The sequence below is a fragment of the Camarhynchus parvulus genome, chromosome Z (genome assembly GCF_901933205.1).
Source record: "Camarhynchus parvulus chromosome Z, STF_HiC, whole genome shotgun sequence".
NCBI lineage: Eukaryota > Metazoa > Chordata > Aves > Passeriformes > Thraupidae > Camarhynchus > Camarhynchus parvulus.
In genome coordinates, this window is record NC_044601.1 from 16,166,422 (window position 1) to 16,190,497 (window position 24,076).

A 24,076-nucleotide genomic window follows, 5' to 3' on the forward strand; every position below is an offset into this window, starting at 1 on the left:
TCAGCGCATCTGAAGCCTACTGACAAGAAGTTCCCTTTTTTGGTTTACCACTTTATGTGATGTGCAATGGTATTAGTCCACAGATCTTCCTCAGTGGTCACTGTAAAACCACAGCACTGGAACTTACTCAAACTGTCAATTCATTCTCCTCAGAAAACACAATAAAGCTACCAGAACCTCTTACCCACTTGTGCCAAAGTTCATTATTTCCCTAGCGGCCAGCTGACCTGCATTTCAGGGTGTCTTTTGTTAAGTCCACTCAGCAAGTATTGCCAATCTACATCTTAAGTAAGTGATCTCTTTTTGTTGACATACAGAGCATCTAATCCTGGCACTGCAAAGATATTAAGACTGCTTGGGATCTCTCTTCACGGATCAGTAATGAAACCTTCAAACTAATGAAGTCAGTCCTCCTGACTGAAAATGGATCACCATCACCTTCAATGCCTCTATGTATCCCATAATAACAGGTCCTTGTTCTTTTTCAGAACATCTAAGATATCTACAGTTGCTAATCTTCATATCTCCTTTGTTTGGCACATTGTGTGTGCTGAACACCAATTTAACACAGTAGGGCCATCATATTCATCTCACCTTCCAGGAGAGCCAGGGTAAACTCTATGGCAAGGTCAGCTCCAAGCTTGGACACCAACGACAAATTTCTCAAGAAAATTAGTAATCTATCCATATCACCTGCATTCAGATCTGCTGGGATAAACAAGTCCTTGTAATATTTTAGCTCTTCTGTGTTAACCATAAGGAAGTGAAAGAGAGAGTATTCCACAAATAGAACTGTAACATAAGCAAAGTATACACTCAGATATTTATTTTTCCTTTCCATATTCTCAGAATAACTGAGATAGCTACACTGTTTAATGAAAAAAATTTTAAAAAGCCAGCTAGAGGTTAAGCTGGAATCCCCAGGTGTTGTTAGCTTAGCTTGCTCTCCGCTCCTTGACATGGGTTAAAAAAAATCCCCCTTGCAAAGTTCTGGGCCAAATCAATGGGTAAAAATTAAATGTGCCATCAGTTAGCAAATCTTTTCAAATTGATTTTCCTTTCTACAAGCCTGCTCATAGAAAAGTTCAAGCTATTATTAAATCTATTACAGGTCTGATTTTCAGCAATTTTAAGGCACTTTGTTTTGTGTAGCTCTGGGAAGCAAGTCTCAATTTCTTCAGAAGCAAAGCAACAGGAATATACTTAAGACTTATTAGTCAAATTATTAATAGAATTTACCATCAACAAACATCTAGCAAAATGATTGAAACATACTGATCACATGATTTGACAAGTGAATTAAAAGCATTTGACAGAATCACATTCTCCTGTGCCAGTCTCCCAGGAATATCTGATCTTCACACTTTTACAACAGCTTTTCCAAGATTTTCTCCTTTTAACATTCCTATAAAAGCCATTGGCATGTTCTCAAATCCTTCAGTGACTTGTTCATGGCACTTCACCTTCCCCTGTCAAAAGTAAGAAAGAAAATTGCTGAATTTTCATCCACCAAAACAGAACAAACTGCAGCAATATTTTCTCCAGCATATATATTTCATTTGAAACATGCAAGCTGGCATGCACCAGGATAACTGCAAAACCAGGTGGGCTCTTGTGAAGATCTCCTTTTGCTGTAAAACCTTTTACCTGGAGTCATAACAGGAACTGCTGTAAAAATGTACCAGGACAGATTTATTGTTACTTGGTCCTCAAACAATTGACAGGTAGGGGATCGTTTACCCAAAACCAGGCCTGTCTCTACCCATACAGAAGTATGGAATTGCAAATCCAATGATTAAAACCTGACCCATCCCAAAACCTCAAGTTTGTAAAAGCTAGAGCCTCTTAGCCTTTACTGGTCACACTCACAAACTTCTCACAGCCATGAACTTGGTTACTAACTCAGCCTCCACCTAGAAAAATAAAATACAAGAAATTCCCTATTAAATCCCTTTAAAGCCCTGCTCCTAATACTATAAATTCATTCTTGCCAGTAACTTCAGCACAATACTACAATGGAAATCCTGGCCCATACTCAAATGACTGAATGAGAGATACAGGAATTTACTCTAACTATGAAAATTTCCATTATCAGATAAGTATTTTTGCATTATTCTGGAAGCATGCTTCTTCAAAGCCAATATGTATTCTGGATTATATCTGAGTCTACAAGCTGATATCACACATCTCAACAAAACAGAAAGGATCAGGCATATCTACTATAGTTTAACTGTCCCCAAGAGTCTCAAGGATCAAGGCAGGGAGAAGGAAAGCGTCATGCTGTGACCTCACCTAAACAGCTATGACAAGAAACCTCTTGCAGAGATGGACTCTGCAGTGCAAGTACACCTTACAAACAGCTGCCCTTTCCTTCCTTACCTCCATGACCCACTTCAGCAGGGCCTGCAGACCTTCCTCCCGGCGGCTGTTCCATTGGGTCACAAGAAACCCTTCCATTCGAAGCTCTTTGAAGATCATGGGAAGCTGCACATAAGGGCCTGCAAGAGAAAAGAACCAGCAAGCCACCTGCAGTATCAGTTTCATTCAGAGTAAGTCCCGATGCATAAAGTGAGCTTTTAGCCAGTAAAGATCACTGAATCACTTCCTTTCAGCCAGCGGCAACAGATATATTTTCCAAAGAGAATTTCCAGCACAACAGACTGAAGATTCATGGACAGTCACCTAGGGAGACAAAGGCCTGATCCCTAAAGCTGTGGAGCTAAACAATTCTGAAAACAGAATTTATTTCATTCAGAAATAAAGTGGCCTCAGCTTCAACTGAGTGACTTAAGCTGAATCTCAAAAATACTGTTTTAACAGCTTGTTTGATAGCCTGACAGGCTCTCATGCTCTCTCTAACTCTCAGGATCTGAGTTATAAACTCTAGAAAAACAGTTTCCTCGGTCACAAAAATGTCTGATAGCCTCCTCATTACCAAAAGCCTGTTCCATTTTTTAAAGTGATCTGATAGTCCAAAGCCAGTCAGCTACCAAAGAAATACTGTCCTTCAATTTATTTTAGAAAGCAAATCTGGAAAATTTAACGCTATTGAAAATGAATATTCATTCATCCACACTTCTCAGTAGTTTTATTAGTAGCTGAAACCTTACTGGAAAAAAAAATAACCCAGAAAGCTTAAGCTGCATCAGCTAAAAACCTGAAGGAAAACCATTATCTCATCTTAAAGTACATACTACTGTATAAATGGCATCATGACACCACACCGGCTGATCTATATCTGCATAAGGTCATGTGGAGTCCTGTTTTAAGTATCTTAGCCACTCCCTCATTCCTAATCAGCTGATGTCACAAGACAGGGGGTGCAAAGGTGGATGAGTGCATGTACACACAGGGAGCATGGTCCCAGTGTCCCACAGCAGGAGTTACCCAAATGTATACATATACATACACTTAAATGGCACAGGGAAGTGAACAGTAGACTGTCGTTATGTATTTCTGCCATCACCAAAGACAAAATAATTTTAGATACAATAAAGACCCACACCTTTCTGAGGCACAGAGTCATTGTACTGAGAGATGGCACCACAGACTGCAATCCTTCCATATTTCTTCATTTGGTTGATAGCAACACTGGCAAATTCTCCACCCACCTACAAGAACCAGAGCACGTGCAGCATTAGAGACAATCCAGTGTTTAGCATTGGCTGCCAAAATCTGCCAACATTGCATTGTTGCACCAACAGGTTCAATCAGGGGAAGTAACTTCCACTACCCCAAAGACTTGGTGGCTGCAGAAACCCTTGGATTTACACAGACCTGTGAGGACTCAATCTCACTCTTCCAAAAATTAGTTATGAATGTATGGAATTAGTTTTAATTCCAAATCTGCTTCATGAAGCTTGGTTTGGAAGCATCAGGCAGGACTAGCACCTAGATCCCTCCTCCTAAGGGTGCTAAGAAGCACCAACCCTGCTTTTCCCACACACCAGTATGCAATTTTACATCTTTATATTATGGTGATGCAAACTTTTTACTTTATGGCTCTCATCTCCAAAATAGGGATGTGCTGTGAAAAGAAACTTTTAATAGTGAAAAGCTGTGAGAAAATATACTGCTGTGCAGAGCTCTGCACAAAAGTTAGAAGTGAGAATGAAGGGAATGGACAAGACCATAAAAACTATTTAAAACCTTAGCTCCTGCCAAAGAGACAAGTACTTTGCCCCAACACCGAACATTCCTTTCAATTGCCAGAGAAAGGCGAAACACCACGGCCTTCATCCCTGGATTGGTAGAAGCACTTCTAAAAGACAAGCTAAAGAGGTGATGATGGTTTCCTTTAAAACGGGCAGCTAGCCAGGGGGTTTAAGGCCAGTATATCAGCTAATACCCCCGTGGCCAGGTATTATATTTTTTTACCAAGTATGATAACTATGTTAACTGTAGTAGGAAATCAAAAGAGACAGGGGTAGTTCTTTATCTTGAAAGTGAACTGACACAATTTAACTGCATCCATACTGTTAAATTTTCTTAGCCTTCAAAACAAGATGTTCACATTCAAACACCTATCAAGAACAGTACATTGTCCCCATTAATTCCAGCTATATTTGGAAGATGTCAGAAACTTTCTGAGGGCTTCTCCAGTAGATTTGCAAGTGGGCCTTGCTACTGTTTTGTTTCAGGTACCAAGGCAGCCCCCATGACCACATAATGTGGAGTTATCCACACTCACTCCCCTTTCAGCAATAGCAGAGAACTGCCTGTGGTCAAAGGTGGGGCCAGGAATGGACTGGATCAGTTTCATGTTACTGCGAATGTCACTTCCCAAAATGTGCCACACTTTTCAGAGAGTGAAGTAAAACCTCTCTCTCCATTTACAAACACTGCCAACAATCCAGCTTTGCCTTTTCGGTTTTGTTCTTTCTGTTACTGCTCAAGTCAGCTGCAGAAATATGTGTGGGAACGGAACAGAAAAGCAGTAAGCTCCTACAGACACCATTGCTTGATTAAATGGATCTCCACATTGAAATCCTGGTGTAGACTTCAATTAGATGATTACAATATTGAGTTCCTGCTACAGTTTAAAGAAAATTACAGATGCTCAAGGAAAGGCCTTCTCTCTGAACTTACATTGTCAAAGAAGCAGTCATAGCCATCAGGAGAGGCTTTATGCAGCGCTTCATCCAGAGATTTAACAGTCTTGTAATTAAAGGCTTCATCAAAGCCTATTTTTTTCAGATAGGCAACCTTGTCATCTGAGCCAGCACAGCCAACCACTTTGCAACCCTGCAAGGAAAGGAGAAAAACAGTTATAAACATCCCCTGACAACAGAGGCTGACACTCAGAGTGTGCTAGTTGAAGGGCTCACCCTTTAAGTAAGGCTGTTGTCAGTATATGAGCTCCTGAAACATCCAGCTAGATTTGCAATGTACTCAGGAGCTTTTCCATCTCAAGACCCTAGTGTAGGCATTCCTTCAGGGATGCTTGTCCTATGATCATTCATGGCCCTGTTGCCCTGTTTAAGAGCTAAGTCTTCTCAGCAGCAAGTATAAGCAGTTCAAGCCACTCACCCCAATTTTAGCGAGCTGCCCCACTACAGAGCCCACAGCACCAGCTGCAGCATTAACCAGGACTGTCTCTCCTGGCTTCATCTTGCAGACCTCCAGCAGACCAAAATATGCAGTGAGGCTGCAAAGAAAATGAAAGAATGTTCAGTGAGGAATAAAAGATGACAGACACACAGACATAATTTGACCACACAGATCAAAAATATTGTCACTACCAGCACAAGATTAAGTTTTCTTGTATCGTGAAATACAAAACTTAATCCAACCTTCTTGATTTGGCTTTTTCACAGCCATCCCAGAAAAAAACCCACAGACACACTGCTGGGAAAGAGATTGTTGAGGCAGAAATCTCTCTAAGGCGAAAACAGCTTTTGTTGTGCTCATTAGTCAGAAGGAAAAGCACAGATAACTAACTCTGTGACAACTCAGTTACATACTGGAGGAGATAGGAAATCCAACGCAGACAGAGGTCACTTGCCAATTGGTATCTACTAGATTAAATTATACTCATCACAAATCAAAGCTGGCAGAAAAAGATAAAAAGCTTGCTGATGGGCTCCCTGCTCCAGAGGGCTACTGCGCTATGTCTACTGGGTGAAACACAGAATTGTTAAGGTTGGAAAAGACCTCCAAGATCACCGAGTCCAACCTTTGACCAGTTACCACCTTGACAACTAAACCTTAGTTTTAAGCGCCACTTCCAGTTGTTTCTTGAGCACCTTCAGGGACAGTGAATCCACCACTTCCCTGGACAGTCTGTTCCAACGCTTGACGATCTCTTCTGTGAAGAAATTCTTCCTGATGTCCAACCTGAACATCCCCTAATGCAGCTTGAGGCCATTTCCTGTTGTCCTGTCACTTGTTACCTGCAAGAAGAGACTCACCCCCATTTGGCTACAACCTCATTCAGGTAGTTGTAGAGAAGAGTAAGGTCTCCTTGAGCCTGTTTTTATCCATGCTCAACAAGTCCAGCTCCTTCAGCTGCTTCTCATCAGACTTGTGCTCCAGGTCCTTCATCAGCTCTGTCACCCTTCTCTGGATATGCCCCAACAACTCAAAGTCTTTCTTGTAGTGAGGGGCCCAAAACTGGAAACTGAACTTCAGGTCTCAGCAGTGCACTAGTAATCTGCAGGAACTACTAAAGTAGCTCATCAACTGGCCCAGAATCCCACAGAAGTCTTCTAATTTCTAAATTCAAGCTCAGAGCTTCCCACTTGGTCTCAACTGAAAGAGTTAACTGAATTCCTGTATAAGACATCTAGAAAAAACATGCATCTTGACTGATCTTAAAATGAAATCTGAGAAGTTCTCCACCACACACAATTTTACAATAATTTTGAAAGCCTTGCAGATCATTAGGACTGCCTAAGTCCTGATGTCCCATAAAAATTACAGAGAATGAAATAAGAAATGCAAGCAGATTACTGACAGATTCCAATAGTATATACGGATTCCAAAGCACAGCACTTTTGTCTGCTGCAGTGCAATTTAAAGACCATCTATTTTGCTGCATGATACAGCATCTGTCTTTTGCATTTTGGGGTTGATTCTGGAAATACAGTGAGAAAAGCAGAGCCCAATCAGTAAAAACAAACTAGTCCAGGCGCCAGCGAAGTTTGAGACTTTCCACTGACTTTAACACAGACTGAACTAGATTCTTTCCAGCTCTTCCTGGATCCTCTTTCTGACCTATTACAGCTCCTCAAGAAGAGGCACAATAATCTCCACGACAAATCTCCTCTGATGTTGAGGATGGGCTAAACTTCATGCCCTATACAGGGCCAGGGCATCCAGAAGCATGCCTTTTTTAGCAGCGTGAATAGGCAGTATGCTGGTAGAACAAGACAAAGATCAATACAAACAGGAAGAAACCTCCTGCACACCAAAATCCAGGGGATAGTTGCCTTTTCATCTCTGCCTTTTCATCATCAAACTTACCCTGGCATGCCAACTGTTCCAAGAGCTAGAGATACGGGGAGTGATTCCGGCCAATTGGAAGGAAGAAGTTGTAGGTCTTTCCCATCAGAGATAAAATGAGTTCTCCAGCCCCTGCCAGCCACAACAAAGGCCCCCACTGTGAAAGCAGGATTTTTGCTTTCTACTACCCTGTTTAAAAAGTAAAATAAAATAAAAAAATAAACCACAAAAAAACAAAACCAAAACCACATCCTGTTAGAAACAAATCAATACTGGTTCTTCCATTCTTCCTGTGATTCAGAAAAGAAATATTTCACATAATGATTTTTAATCCATACCTGCTGATGCTGTAGGTCTCAAGTGTTTTTCCTGAAATGTCTACAAGCTCTTCTCATGAGGGAAATACTGGCAAGATGATTTTAGATTTAGCCCTGCCCACAATAAACCAAATTTTCACACACAAATGCCAACAGTTTCTTTGACTAGCACCAGTTTGGTTTGAGACCAGACCAGGCTTCTGTGACTTAGAATGCAGGAAAGAGGACACTGGAATTAAAGCACGGAACAGCAAGGAGCTGCTGATAGGCTGTCTGTTCTCAGACAACTTGGACCTCATTTAAAAATCGAAGATCCTGAAGATGGAACCCCTTGGGGTAATGAAACCAGATAAAAAGCAATATCTAAAATCATGGAGATATCCATATTAGCATCTCTGTGCCAAATGAAAATTCCACTTTCTTAGCTCAACAAGAAAACCGTGTTGGAAAGGGGTAGACAAGCAGCTTAGAATTATTAGAAACAGTTGACCTTCTGTTCATCAGACTTGGTTGTTAATTTATCCCAGCCCTCAATGTTTCTGCAGAGAAATGCAAGAGTCAAAGGCCACAGATATTCCTTGGCAGCAGCTTACAGGCAGCACAGCAGGAACAAACCGACACAAGGAAACATCTGCAGCTACATTACCACAAGCTTGGGAAAAGGATGGATTTAAGGTTAAATAACCCTTTGGCAGAGATATTTTCAGCTGGAGTAGACAGCATGCATGGCTGCAGACATGCAGCTACTAGCACATCAGGTTGTAAAATATGAAGTTCAAAATGTGCCAAGTACAATGGTTGGTCCTTTATACTTGTAAAAATTGCCTTTGAAGACATTATCACCAAAAACAACATACAGATTTTATCACAGGTATATATGCTCTCCAGAAAGGCAAAAGAGATTCTTAGAGGAAAAACACATTCCAACCACTTAGTGGTAAGAACGTCAGTAGCAGAAGTATGTAGACCCAAGTCAAGGAGGGGTAACATAGGCTGCAGATGTCTGGAGTGTCAGCACACTCCTGTTCTGATCTGCCATGCACATTAATAACAGGAACTGAAGGTCTTACCTGGCAACCTGCGTGCCTATCATTATGTCACCCTCCTTCATATCCCTTCGACTGTAAGGTCTGCAACACAGGCAAACACAGCTTACTGTGTGAAACTTTAGTAACGTTCCAGACACACTAGGAACTAGTAGCAACTGTTTGACCCAGAAAGAGAGTATCTGTTGTTAACAGGTATCAATTAGCTTGCCATTGTAACAGCATGACCGGATGCTTTTCAGAGCCAGCTACTTGGGCATCCTGGGCAGGAATGCTGGTGGGATGATAGCAATAATCTTCACAGCATGGTCCATCTGTACAAGAAGCCTGAGACCCAGAGAACTATCTCTGAATTTAGTGTCAACAATGCCTCTTCAAACTACCCAGTCTCCCTGTGCTTCAGCTACCCCCTATTGGGTATATCAGCAATGTCCAACTTAAAATGTGTGTACTTAAGTACAAGTTTGCTAAGTTAAATTAAGCAGGAGCTGCTACAAGGCTGCAGTCTCATTTGAGTACATTGCATTCCAGCTGAAGACATGACAAGGAACAACAGCTGATTCCAAGAAAAGTCTAGGGCAGCAGAAATGTTACCCCAACGTCTAGTTAAATCTGGCACACTTCCATATATTGAGTCTTGTAATTCACATACATTTTTGAAAAAGCACACAAAGGCATTGGGACACTGATAACAGCAGTGGGTGCTGCCCACTGCTGTTTTGAGGTTTAAATGGCAATTTAAATGAAGCGCTTTAGCCAGAAATTCGGAAAGGACAAAAAGGTATACCTCATGTAAGGATCAACACTGAGAAACACTGATTCAAGCAGCAACTCTGCAACGAAAGACAAAACAAATTCCTGGATATTATCAGTGCAGTAGAGCATAGTTTCCACCAGCCAATCTTCCAACTAAATTGATATGAACTCCAGACTGCTCAAAATCTCCCTTATCCCTTCTTTGTTTAGGAAAAACCTACCAGAAACAACTATGACATTCTTTAGTTTTGGATTATTGGTATGCTGTTGAAAAAGAAAATTTCCCCAGTGTAGCTTTAGCAAACTATCTTATTTTCAATCTTGCAATTTTGCATGTATCTCCTCTCTCTACAGAAGAGTGAAGCAGCCAGAGTTCCTAAACAAAACTCTCATTTAATTTCGATATATATAAAATGTCATCCCATGATTCAGCCAGAAGAGGGTGGCACAGGTCAAACACAAACTGTCTGCCTTAAAGAGAAAGCATTAGTTCCTCTTTTCTAAATAGCCTAATCCACTTTACTCTCTCTAACAACACTAGTTCTTGGGAAAGACCTTGTTAAACATGTTTTAAACTTTTCATTTACACAGCACTTTTAGCGGTTCACCTCCACCTGCTAATATTTTTCATTGCCTGTGCTGCAGGGGTCTAGCTGGAAATGTACTCAGATGTTAAGTACCTTCCCATTACTCAAGAGTGAGCAGAAAGCCATGTAACATAACATCGCCTTTAAAAGTGTCACTGTTGTGTGAACTTATGCCTCTTTTTGCTTTAGGGTTTAAAATATGAAGGAAAAAAATACTCTTAATGTTCTTAAATACCCACACACATTAAATTTTTAAGTGTATCCGTAAATGTAAGAAGAATTCCATTTTCAAATATTTCAGTTGTAAACATAATTGGTACTTTAATATCCTTCTGGACAATTCCTTCTACACACCTTTTAAAGTGCGGCAAATTTTGTAACTGACAAATGGTGGGATGAGTCTCAAGAAAATACAGTACAAATGTTCATGTGAAACCAAAAATCGAAGTTCGTTCTTTTACCAACAGTCTTGCTATTGATATGATGATAAATTATCATATTCCTTAATCTCCTCCAGAGAAACACAGGAATAAAAACTGTCTTTTTTTTTCTATTTATATTCAACATCTCTTCTTGTTGCAACAGATCAAATAAGATAAGGAACAACAACAACAACAAAAAATTTTGAATGCAGGCAGAAATCTTGCCATCTTTCTTCTTGAAATAAAAGATCAACCTTCACTGACTCCAGCCCCGAGGTCTTTCAGGCTCATTCCCAGTGCAGTCACTCTGCTCTCCCCTAACACTATCCTCAATATTTTCTCCATCAGCATGAAAAACTCCACTGAAAACCAACTGCTATAGGGTATCATGTTCTCCATATTTTTCCAAATGATTTTGAAAATCAAAGTAGATAAAAATATTTTACTAGTAAAACATGTTAGGAACTTAATACAGTTACTTCATTGGCTCTGAGTCACAGTCCACATCTCTCTCTCTGCATTAAACAAATTATCTTCTTGTGTTTGTTCGTTTTGAGGCCACATCACTTCTTCACGGTGATTTTCTCCATTTGCAAACACATTCCAATGCCTTTGTCATCAGGCAGCAAGTGTGATCAGGCAGCAGAAACTGTGAAAGGTAGGCCCCAATTGCTGTGTGATGGGCTTAGAATTCAATCATTGTTTCTAAGGGACTTATCAGAAGGCAAGGTGTCTTTGAAACCACCAACCCCATCAGTATACTTCTTCAGCAATTGTCCTTCTCCCTTAAGGTGCATGGCTTGTGACAAGCCAGCAATTTTTGAAAATCCAAAGAGAAACATGCAGTTTTATAGCTCCATAGCCACACATCAGCAAACATATAACCTCCAGAAAAAATTGTAATAACAAGTAGCACTCTGCTCACCTCCATCCTTTAGATTTGGTAGCTCTATCTTTTTCAGGTCAAAGTCACTGGTTTTGGGAAAACCATCAAAATGCTTCTTCAGAGCCCATGCCTTGGCAATCACCATCCTGTGTACAAACACAGACAAAGCACACCTGTCAAAGCAATGCTCAACAGTGCCGGGCTGCTTGTGGGCTGGTTTAGATTTCATCAGGCAAAACACCTATCTCAATAATGTGCCATCACACAAGAAAGTCTCTGCTTGTCTCTGTGGTAATGTCACCAGATTAAGAAAATGTCAGAAAAGTCTCCTTATTGCATTAGCAACCCAGATCTTCCTCTGACCTGTCAGACCTCTCTGCCTGCTGGAAGCAAGTCATCGTGTGGGAAGTCATTCCAGCAAAATGTACAACTCCCACTCTAAAGATACTAAGGAAGGAAAATCTACTAGTTCTAGGAGGAAAAAATCCCTTTAGAAAATAAAACTAAAAACTTATGTCTATTGCCCCAGGTTTCCTATTAGCCTAAACTTTTACAAGCTTGAACCAAAGTGCAAATGAGAAAAACAAAGGTAAGTAAGAACACTTTCTGTGACATTCATCATATTGAAAGAAAATGCTTCTCCAACTGCTTAGAGCTTGGATTTAGAAGCACATTGCTACCAATATTTTCCATACAAGACAGAAACAAACAAATTACTTGCACTAATTCTATCCTCACATGTCCTCTTCCCTTCTTACACCCATGTGAATCAACAAGAACAAAGAAAGAGAAACTTATACTTAGAGCAGGCAGGCGAAAACTGGGTCTTCTGCTGACAAGTCAATAACCTTCTGCCTCGGCTCAGTCACAGGCTGGACTCCTTCAGTCACACACTTATAAAAGATGTAAAGGCCTGCTGTCCGTAGGTACCGCCCTCAGTACACTTCCCTAGAAGTAAATATAGCATAAGGCACACCCACTGTGATTCACCTTCTTCCCATTAAGATTTGAGATCAACCCTTCCAACCCCCCCAGTTCAGTGCCCAGCCAGCTGCACAGGCACATTGTCAAGCACGCAATGCTAAATGCATAAAACCCGTGGTTCTAGAACTCACAAAATACTGCAGTCAGGAGACAAGACTATCCATCACAACAGGAGTTTCTTCAAATTACATTTTACCCATCCAGCCCTGAAACTCTAAAGAGTTCTACCTCTGTGCAGAAATACCTAATTAAAAATTAATGTCCATTTCATTGCTCAATTCATACTTTAACACAGCAAATCCGTTTGCCACTCATGGTGGGTGCCCTGACACATTCCCTGTTCTCAGCACAAGGAGAGTTTGAATGGCTAAGCCTATATCTATGAGCCACCTTAAGAAACAATAGCAAATTTTGGCATTTTGCCCCAACTATGTTGCAATGAGGAATGTAGCAAGGGAGAAAACTCTGCGCAGGGGACTGTCTTCAGCTTATGTTCTTTTTGTCAAAACTCACAAGTACAATATTGTAATATGTAGTATGAGATAATTTGTGCTTATATAAGATACACATGAAATAAAGTTGTAAATAAAATTGTGCATGTAAAAAAAATCCAAAACCCCTAAGACCACGGACAGTCAGGGGCAGATTGCCACACAGAAATTGCAAAACTCCAGACGGCAGCAAAGAAAGAAAGCCTAATTAGCAATCGAAAGAACATTGCCATTGCCTGTGCAGAGATAAGCCTTTCCCAAGACTATCCCAGAACACCCCAGAGCTATGAACACTTGATAAGTGTTCACTTGATATGGTAGATTAATTCATGCTGTAGTTAGAAATAAGTATATATAAAATATTAGAAGAAATGAAACCCTACGCTGGTGACTGCTCTGGCCAGGGACTGCATTCTATTCACATTCTAACCAGTTCCCGGACAACACTAAAGATAACATCAAGCCAGTTACCGTATGAATAAAGAAATCTTGGACTATGAGCTCAGCCTGACTGAAGACAGAGTTATGCATATGGTAACCCCTCCCCGGACAGCCTGGAGACTGACTCGGGCCATCAGAAGGGGTTTTCCTGGGGCACCATGCATGAGAAGATATCATCTGGACCTTCCCGGAATGTCTGAGTTCGGACTTTGTCTTTGTCTGCTTCTACACATGTATAGATCCAACTTTACATGTAAAGAGACACAAAGAAATATGTGGTCATCTCTGCCTCAGGCAAAATAAACTGTATATAAACTAGCTCCTGTGAGCACACGGGGTGTCCCTTCGGGGGAACACTGTCACTCTGTCAGTGGGAACCCAAGGGCACCCAGCATCTGTGTCTGGGGCAGATGCTGTCTTGGCTGTGGTTGATTTTTGCTTTTTCCTAAAATTCTATTTTTTGTTAATTGATTTAATAAATCTTTGTCGATTTTTTTGATAAATTGGCTACAGATTTGATCATTTATAACAATAAGTATCTTTAATCAAGATTGCCAGAGTTGTGAAGAACATACATCTGAATACCAAGTTCCCCATCAACATTCATCGCTTGCCAGAAACAGCATTGTCCAGCCCTGCACAGAGAAAGGAGACTTCATGCAGATGCAGAATAACGAAAAGAACAGAAGAACCTCTGCCTTGGGCAAAAAAAACTGTGTAAAGCCAGCCCTGACAGAGACAGCATTTGTGAGCAGAGGGGGTCTGATGCAATGGAAGTCAGACCGAAGTTCACTCAGCGCCGATCTCGGGCTGTCCTTTTGATTGTGGCTATTGAAGACCATATTTTCAGTCATAAAAATAAAATCTTTAATTATTATTATTAATTTAGCTTTATTGATTTTTACCTATAACAATATGAATGATGAAAAGTCTAAAGAAACCAATATATAGCAACCTGTTCAACTACAAAACCCATGAAGACAGAAGTGCTAATTAGTACCAAGGACGTGAGAAAAAAAAAGCAAAACGTGTTTAAAGATGCACATGCAAGGATCAGGGAGAGCAGGGCAAGCTCTCCACTATTTAGATAGAAGAGTCTGTCATGAAATCCAGAAACTAACCAGCAGTCGACAACTTTCTGTGATGAAAGAGAGATATTCCGTGTTCCACAATGACAAAGAAACAAAAGGCAAGTGAAGGTTTCCTGCACCAGAAGTGTGTGCTGGGGAAATCACCTTTCACAAAATCAAGTATCATCAAAATCAAAGCATCCCACAGTAGGTAAGTGGGCCAACATTTGTATCTGCTGCTTTATGTATTTGCTTTGGTATCCACAGCGTTTGGCTGTAACAAAAGATACCATGATGCTGCAGCAACAACAAAGCAAAGCGAGAAAACATGTTTACAGGAGCAAAAGGTGAGTTCAGAAAAACACACAACTGATCCCATCCACTAGCTTACACTCACAGGCACTGAGAGGGATTTGTCCCACCTGTGTGCCCTGTATTCAGATAGGTACCCAAGTGCCCCAACCAGGAATGACCAGGGACAAAGGGATGGCTAGGCTGGCAGCCATTCACTGATGTGCCATTTGTACCCCCGGGGAGCCAACAGTGATTCAGAAATGCTTTGTCTTCCATCCTGTCACATGTTTGTGAATCATCAATACTGAATCCTTGCTTTTTGTCTCTTTTGTCTGTATGCCCCCAAGGCACTAGCCCTGTTCTTTACTTTTCCACTATCCTATCTTAGTAGCTTGAGTTTTCAAGTCTGAGTACAGGACGATCTGCAAATCTACGTGCCATCAGTACTGGCCATTTCTGTCCCTCTTCTGTTGTTTCTTCGGGTGCTTTCACTCTCAGATCTCCTATTCACACGAATCCTCACCTTCCTATCAAACATCTCTACTTTTTGGAATACCTGGGTTTTTTTCTGCAGAGCAATGATCCTGCTTAGGAACAATATTGAAACACTAATTTCACTAAACCCTTTTCTTTTTTTTATATTTACGCCTAGTTTTGGAAAGAGGACAAATTTTCTGCCTACTATTTCTCTTTTTTTTCTACTGAAATCACATCATTATAGCCACTTCAAGGCTAGGAGACTTTCCTGTAGGTCATAAAAAGAAAAAAACTAAACCGAAAACAATACAGACACATGCCTGATTAATGGATTCACAAACTAATTTCCAGGTTAACAAACCAAGATAGATATAAAATCATAAGAAGTGGTAAGGACTACATTGCTCAAGCAAGCATATAAAATAACTCCAAAGGATAAACAGCAGTGATACAACACTTGTGGGTTCCAGCTGAATTTTACTGGACTAAGTATGTCATAGCCACAATATCAGTTCCAAGAACAGTAACCTGCTCTTGTAAACTGTAACACTACCTTGTTTTTGTTAAGAAAATTAATCCACAAACACCAGAGGTTTATGTCTGTAATATGTGATGTAAATTAATTCATGCTTGTATGGAAAATGTATAAAATAAAATTTGTAAAATAAATTATACATGTAACAAAAATCCAAGGAGCCTCAGAGGACGCACAGCCCAGAGACAGATTACCAGGAAGAAGTTGTGAAAATCCTGGTGGCAGCAGGAAAGAATGCCTCCTCAGCAAGCAAAAGGACATGGCTGGTGTGGAGATGGGCTTCTCCTGGAACCACCCAGGAACACCCAAGGAGGATCAGGATTCAGATAAGTATCATCAATCAAGATAACCGAAGTCGTCAAGAACATACATCTGAATACCCGACTTCTCCTGACATGATCAGGGCCTGCCACCTCCCAAGAAACAGTGATTGTCCAACCCTACACAGTGAAAAGGAACTTCATACACATGCGGGTGACAAAAGGAATGGGGGCACCTCTGCCTCAGGCAGAAAAAACTGTATAAAACAGCCCCAGCGGAGACAGCATTCGTGAACAAAGGGATATCCGAGGCGACAGAGGTCGGATCCAGGTTCACTCAGCGCTGATCCCGGGCTCGATGCTGTCTCTTTGGCTGTGGCTATCAAGGACTGCATTTTTGGTCATGAAAATAAAATCTTTTGCTATCATTATTAATTTGGCTTTCTCGTTATTTATAACATGTCCAAAAAAGAGACAGAGGACCCTTTCTGGCTTTATTCGAATAAAGGGAGAGGCCATGGGGCATTCCCCTGGGATCTCTCTCAAATTTTTGGAGGACACAGCCTACTTTTTATCCTAATTTCCCAGCTGCATTTCCCTTCTCTCTTTCCCCATTGGCTGAGGTATTTGAGAGGTACAGACTCCCCAATACGCCTGATCCCGAAGATTTCCCAAAGATTTCCCTCTAATGTATAACCCTCGCTTTTAATTTTTAATTCTTAAGGAATTTAGAGGTTTTTCTTCCCCATTGCTTTTTTCATCTCTTAATGTCTAATTTCGTTTATCAGCAAACCTAAAGTTTATTTGTAAAAGCAAATATCTTTTTCCATTAATCAATTAGTGGAATCCTTCCCAATGTTTCTTTTATCTTCCAGAGCTAGTTTTATCTACCAGAAGACCCACAGCTTGTGGGTCTTTATGTAAAGATAAATCCCCTATTCCTCTCATTTTCAATGTCAGTAGGTTTGAATAATACATTTCTTTTGACAGTTAATTATATCTTAGTTAACCAGGAGTTCTGTGATTTTTAAAAAAATTTGTAATGAATTACATTTAATTAGTTAAAAAAAGTTTGACTGTGATTTTAGCTGGTTTTGATTTAGATCTGTGTTGGCTGAGTGTCAATAGAAAACCCTGAGAAATTACCTCACTGTAACTGCAGGAAGGAACTCCATGGACCCATACCACTTAGAGAACCTAATAAATAGCTGAAGAATAGAATTCAAAAACTTATTCAATGGCTATCAAATAACTAGAGATTAATTAGAAGTCATGGAACAAGAAAGATAAGGAGTCAAAGGTCTATACACCCCAGAAAACTTGATTAACACATTGCAGGTGCAGTAAGGGAGCCAATTCATAGTTGAGTACACCCCAGAAAACCTAATCAATAGGAATTGTCTAACCAGGACAGTAAATTTAATAAAGCACTGTTTAGCTGGATAAAACTTGGGTTACCCATTAAACAGAGATTAAATGCTCTGAAAGTACTTAAAAAGAAAAAAAACACATATACCATGATCCAATAAATGCAGATGCAGATGTTTTGGAGTGTCTACAAAAAATTTTGGATGCTATAGTGCATAGGAATGCCTGAAAATTGTTGTTTCTTTCAACATGTCTCTGCAAATAAATTCCCAACATGTTCCAAATTTTGACTCAAAACTGTTATTAGGAATGTTCCTCTAACAGCTTTTTGCCGGTAGATTTAAAACTCTTTGTTTCACTTATGTGTGTTTTCTGTATAAGGTGTTTCACAGACCATTATAATCATTACAGTAAAGAGACTGCTATGATAACTTGAGAACAAACTTTCTCAAGTTACAAAGAACTGAGCCCAGAGAGTGGATAAGAAGATGCCTTTAAAAATAAGGTGATGCATTTCTGCTTGTTTTTCTTACAAACGAACCATCAAAGCTTTTGCTGAAATTGAAGTCCTAGACAGTATTTATTCTGATGTCCTTGAAACCCTCCTTGACCTGTGGTCTAGCCCATCAACTTATTAAATAATAAAGACTATTGAGGAAAGAAGTAATGGATTGGGAAGTCTTGCCTTTTCGCACTAACAATATATGTAATAAAGCAAGGATCCCACCTGTGTTCAGACACTGCAGTTGCTGCAAACTGCAGCAGAGAGGAAAGTGAAAGCAAAGCACCTTCACATAGGTAATCATAGCTCAGTCCACAAAATCAGCATGAGTAAGGAGGTTCACAATTCAGGGGAAAATGGAAGAGAAGAAGGAAGAGGTGAAAACTGGAATACCATAATACATACTAGCAACTAGAAAAGAAGAGGCAGACAAGTCTGAGAAAATTGAAATAGTTTCAACAGACTGAAGAGTTAATGGTGATACCCAAAATCAGGGAATCATCACATTCAAGCAGAAAAGCAGTAAAAGCTTTCAAGAAAGCATGAGTCAAATCAGAAAAGTTTACCTTTCTTGACTAACCTCAGCTGTTATTCCTGATTGATGTGGTATAGTTTCCCAGCCTGGACTTGCCCAAATTTATCCTTGAGGACAAAACCCTTTTAGAAACCTGTCAGTTACATGACTTCAATTCAAATTTTAGGTTAGCTTAACAGCTTATCTTCCTGACAGTCACAATTTGCAGATATGATTGTGGTACTTCTCCTTTTATCTCCATTCTGAAGCAGTTACACATTGGAAGAAAAGGGTGTGATTTTTCTGAGGCTAAGTAAAGTGTATCTCAGACATAATTAGTTTGTAGATTGGTTCTGAGGAGAAATTCACCTGTCATCACAACAGCAAAGTTTTTCTGATAATCATCATCTTATCTATTTTCTTCCCCCAAATCTTCTGCAGCATTTCAAAACAAAGTGCCAGTCAGTAACCAGCATAAGGGACAAAAACCTTAAAAACAAACAAACAAAAAAAACCAAACCAAAAAAACCCAAACAAACAAACAAAAGAAACCAACCCACAAAAAGCCCCCCAAACTAACATAGAAGGATTTCTTGGCAACAGATACTGCCAAGGGAGTAACAATCCAGAGGCTACCTCAGGACTTCCCATACACATACAAGGATTACCAATTACCTGGGAGTGAATATGGCCTCAAATCCAATGTTCTTACAACCTTTAGCAAAAGCTACCTGTTGTTCCCCTCTGGCTTAGTTCTTACAATTTTTCAATTGTATTTTTTTTCCCCTGTGATAAGAGCAAAGTAAAGGCAAACCACTCCCATGCTACTTTTGGCAGAGACCATACTGCAAATATCCACACAAGCATGACACTGCATTATGAAACAATAAAGCTGCAACTACACTTACTTATGCAATACTATCAAATCTTGGAAAAAGGTCAAAGATTGAAGGCAACTGGTTTTCACTGTGCTAAATGACTGTACCACCCTGCACTTTGTTATCAGGTTGCAATTCCAACACAGGTTCAAAGGAGCAAGTTTACACGAGAAGTGAAAAGGGAAGTCAACACCATCACAGAAATAGGTCAGCTGCATTCAGCCCTCAGAAACTGCACAGTAAGTAAGACCTTATCACTCTCTACAAATATCTGAAAGGAGGCTGTAGCCAGAGGGGGTCAGTCTCCAAGTAATACGCAAACGGATGAGAGGAAATGAGCTCAAGCTGAGCCAAGGGAGATTTAATATAGGTGCTATGAAAATAGTATTCACAGAAAGGGCTGTAAAGCATTGGGACATGCTGTCCAGGGAACTGGTGGGATCACCATACCTGGAAATGTTCAAAAAACATGTAGATACGGCACTTGAGGACATGTCTACTACGCGAACAAACTACATTCATTTACTGATGAACATGGTGGTGCTAGGTTGGACTTGATGATCTTAAAGGTCTTTTTCCAACTTTAGCAGTTCTATATGGTTCTGTAGGGCACAGCAGCTGATGTGGGCTGACAAAAAAAAGCTCCAGCTACTTAAAGAGCCAGCTGTGCTTTCCCAGTCACTGCATATCATCCTAAAGTTCTTTTAGGCACTTTTTTTACTTCTGCCTTACTTAAATGTTGATACAGGACAAACACATGTTGTAACATCAGTAAATGCAAAATTTCATCAGAAATATCTTATAGCCCAATTTCACTTCTTAGATTTGCAGCAACAGGCCTGTCACTACCCCACAGAGAGAAATGTTTAATGTGCTTGATTTTACAGCTGCCAAATAAAACTTTGTGTATTTAAAAGCATAGATTTCTACAAACATTAAACACCCCCTTGCAGTGTACACATGTCTTGCAGCATAGTGACTAAGTGGACTTGGAAGGGAAGTGACAAACTTCAAGGTGGTGCTTTCAAGCACCAGAGATCTCTCTGAAGCCCCCTCCTGGACTTCTGTACTATAACAAGGGTAGTTTCATCGTGGAACAGGTTCCTGCTTGCAACATGCACAACCAACTTCTCCCACAAGAGGGAAACTCGCTGCTCAAGCCTGCTCAGCATATACATAGATCTGACCTGTATCTCTTAGCCATCACCTTGTAGTATTAAGGAGACTGATAAATGAAAAATTAAAGGGACATGAGGAAAAAAAGAAGAGGGATGTCAATTAGAGTCCAAGGAAACAAATTTTAAGAGTGGAAGCACAGATCAGACTGCACACAGACATGTGAAGCTGTATTACTTTGAAAGATAAAAATTTCACAATGTCTTTAGGCAACCTGTTCTAATATCTGACCTCGACATGGTTTGGCAGGAGAAAATCTCAGGACTCTCCATGTGCCATTGGAAAACACTGTTTAGCAAACAACAGTTATCAGCTCTTACCATGCATTCCCCTCAGATGAGGTGGGTTCCATCCTCTTAACACTTTCCTGATAAGCAGCTAAAGATGGCAGCAGAAACAATAGCTTTTGTTTCTGGATATTGAAGAAAGCCATTTCTCTCTTGGTTTTCCTTCATCATCTTGGTGACTCTACACTGGATCTGTTCATGTGTATCAGGGACTTTCTTCTACTAAGGAACTGAGAACACTGGATGGAGCTGGATCCAAGTTCAGGGTAGTGGGGAAAGATTCTGCTCTTCCAGGTCATGACTGTCTAAGTCTTTCACAAGGATATCAAAAATTATGGCTAGTAATAGGCTGCCAACCGGACTTTGTCCTGTGGTGGACAATCCTTCAATTTAGGGACAAGTTTAACTCACCAATTTGTCTCTGAGGTAGGGCTAGATGAACACTCATTTACAGACCATAGGAAATATTTCAGTCAGCTCACACCCACGACCAGTGTTGATCAGTGGCAAGAGGCAAAGCTGTCAGGTGTCATGTGTCACTGTAGGATGGTTCCTTTATCATGACACTGGGACCCCAGGATGGCATTTTTCACAGATGCAATCCTACCACTAGGCCTTCACTTACAGTGGGAAACACTTTGCTACTCCAGTCTCCACAATGCTGTCCATCCATGCTAAGGGTGTGGAGAGAGAGGTGGTTTGCCATTGAAGACTAAGGCAAAAAAGTTGTTGAGTACCTCAGCCTTCTCATCCATTGCTACCCGTCTGCCAGCCTTGCATTTCCCACAGTGGTATGTGTGTGCACGCTTTCTTTGACCTCTCCTATCAAAGTAACATACCGGTAGACACCCTTCTTGTTATTCTTCACACTCCTTGTCAAGTTCAGCTCCAGATGCCCCTGGCCTTCCTCAGCCCATCCCTACACAACCAAGATTCCCAATACTCTTCCCAGATACCTGTCCCGTGCTTCCACTGCCTCTGCATGTCCTTCTTGCCTTTTTATTTGAATCACCCATGCTGATTTCTTCCCTTCCTTAACCAATTTCTTGTGACTGGGGATCACTAGCTCTTGTGCTCTATGGAAGGTGTCTTTAAGAATATGTCACCTCTTGTCCAAAAGGACAGTTTCATAGAGGATTCTACTGACTAGCTCCTTGAACAGCTGGAATTTTGATTCCTGGAAGTTCAATAAATTTATTATAACAATAACAAAACCACTCCTAGATAGCCACCTGCTAAAAATATATTTTCCTTCCTCAAACCATGTGTTATATTCATTCCAGACTGCTAACTGCATGTTAAATAGCTACAACTGGATTTTATATTTCTTAAAATGAAGCACTCAAATTTAAGCCTTGTGAAAAATGCATGTATTTTATGATTGGTTTTTCTCAAATATTAAAATGAATATTATATGTGTTGTGTTAAAAAGTAATGCTGTATTAATTCACTTAAGTAGTGTGTTAAATATAGTTTTAGCTTATAAAAAATGTTAAAATAGAAACTATGCTATGTAGGATACTTTTTTTAAAGAAAGGACTCGCAGCAAGATAGCAGCCACAGGACACCTAAATCTTTCCAAGAAAAAGAATTTATTGCCCTCTTATAAGAAGAAACGAACTTCTTCCCACCTTGAAGGTGCTGTTAGGATTCAGAGGAAGAAGTTTACTATGAGCAGACAGCATCCTGTATTTGAATGGAATGTATGCATCATGTATGAAGTGTATGAATATGCAAGAGGCTATTGTTTTTAAGGGTTAATCCTCTGTTAACGTGGTGTCCTTTTTCGGGCTTGTGCTGCCCAGAAAAAGGTATCCGGACGTCCGCAACTCTTTGTATTTATTGTCTCATATTGTCCTAATTCAATTTGTCCAAATTGTTATTACTCTAATTGTATTACTATTTTTATAACCATTTTATTACTATTAAACTTTTAAAATTTTAAAAACAAGTGACTGGCATTTTTCACAAGCCTTATGACATCAAAGCTATTACAGATCTACTTAAGAACTTATTTCTTAATACTTTAGTAATTTTCTTTCCCATGTCTCATGTAAATAGGGAGCAAACCTGTCTGTCTTTATAGGATGAAGCCGCTCTCATCAGAATTGGTTCTGCTTTATTTCCATTTCCTTATTTCAGGCTGTGGTTAATCTGGATGGAAAAGGAGCAGCTGGAGCAGTTACAGTACTAGTTCCCCAGCTGCCAGCTCTACCAACCACACACTAAGAAAGACTTTGGCCATTTGAAGAACAAGCAGGTGCCACGTTCAGTGTATTTCAAGCAGCCACCTCTAAAAGGAACCCTCTTGCAGACAAGAAACACTCAAGCACCTTTGCCACAGCAGGGAGACTCAAAAATCATTTGGGAACACTTCCAGTTTGCCAAATGAAGAGTGGGTTGCACACTTACACAGTATCAATCTGATTTTTGTCCAAATTCAAAATAATTTTTCCCAGTATAGGTTGCAGATGTAAGCAAGTGAACTGCAGATAAAGGACCATCAAGTACTTCTGGCTACAGTACTTCCAGCAGCAGTGCTGTCACACTAATGCTTTAAACAGCTGCATCCAATATAATTCCTGAAGCAAGCAAATACACTGTATTTTTTTCCCCTAATGTAATGTTGACCTGCAGTCTGAATTATTTCAAATTACTGAAATAACATCAAAACTCAGTAGTCCAGGACATCAAGTTCTGCAGCAAATCTCAGCAGTAACACTGTCCAGCTGACAGCTTGAGCCCGCCTGCAAAGTCCTGGTCTATTTACACAGCTCGACAAAAGCAGGCTCAGGAATGAGTAAATGCATCCACCCAACTCTGCTTTCCTACTTTGACCAGCACAGCAATAGACAGCTACTGTTCTTCCAGGCACACGTACTCACACATTTTGAGCAAACTCCCCTAATTCTGCTTGAATGCAAACATGTATGTATAAATTACAGCAACAGATCTGAACAGGCATAAATGGCGCTTGGGTTTGGTTTTTTGGGTTTTTCGGGGGGAGGGAGTGGCAAAATAGGAATGCATGTAGAAAGTATAGAGCAGCACTTCCTCCATTTTGATGTAATTTCAGGGAGGTACAAAGACACTTCCCGCCGCAGCCTGGAGCTACCGCTCAAGCTCCTCAACTCCGCTAGAGAGCTCCCCAGGAATGCCCGAGTGCCTTCCCGTTCCCCCCATCTCCCTCGGGGACCACAGGCCCCGGCCGCTTTCCCTCCCTGGGCCGGCTCCCGCCCCCCTCAGAGCCGCAGGAGCCCCTTCCCCGCCGTGCCTGCCCAGCTTCGCCCACCGTCCCCTTCGGCCGCGCTCCGGCTGCGCCCGCCCCCGTCCCAGGAGGCG

The 24,076-nt window shown here is 40.6% G+C and overlaps 1 protein-coding gene across 1 annotated transcript; it reads right to left on the reverse strand.

Annotated features, from left to right (window-relative positions):
* Positions 1-1,260: 1,260 nt before the first annotated feature.
* PTGR1 (prostaglandin reductase 1) lies at positions 1,261-24,071 on the reverse strand. Its single transcript, XM_030969392.1, has 11 exons — positions 24,027-24,071; positions 12,258-12,405; positions 11,497-11,603; positions 9,594-9,639; positions 8,831-8,890; positions 7,465-7,632; positions 5,530-5,647; positions 5,089-5,244; positions 3,506-3,611; positions 2,380-2,498; positions 1,261-1,469 (listed from the first exon to the last, which is right to left on the reverse strand). Exons 3-11 carry the CDS (start codon positions 11,600-11,602, stop codon positions 1,359-1,361), a joined length of 990 nt encoding a protein of 329 aa, XP_030825252.1. The 5' UTR covers position 11,603; positions 12,258-12,405; positions 24,027-24,071; the 3' UTR covers positions 1,261-1,358.
* Positions 24,072-24,076: the final 5 nt, after the last annotated feature.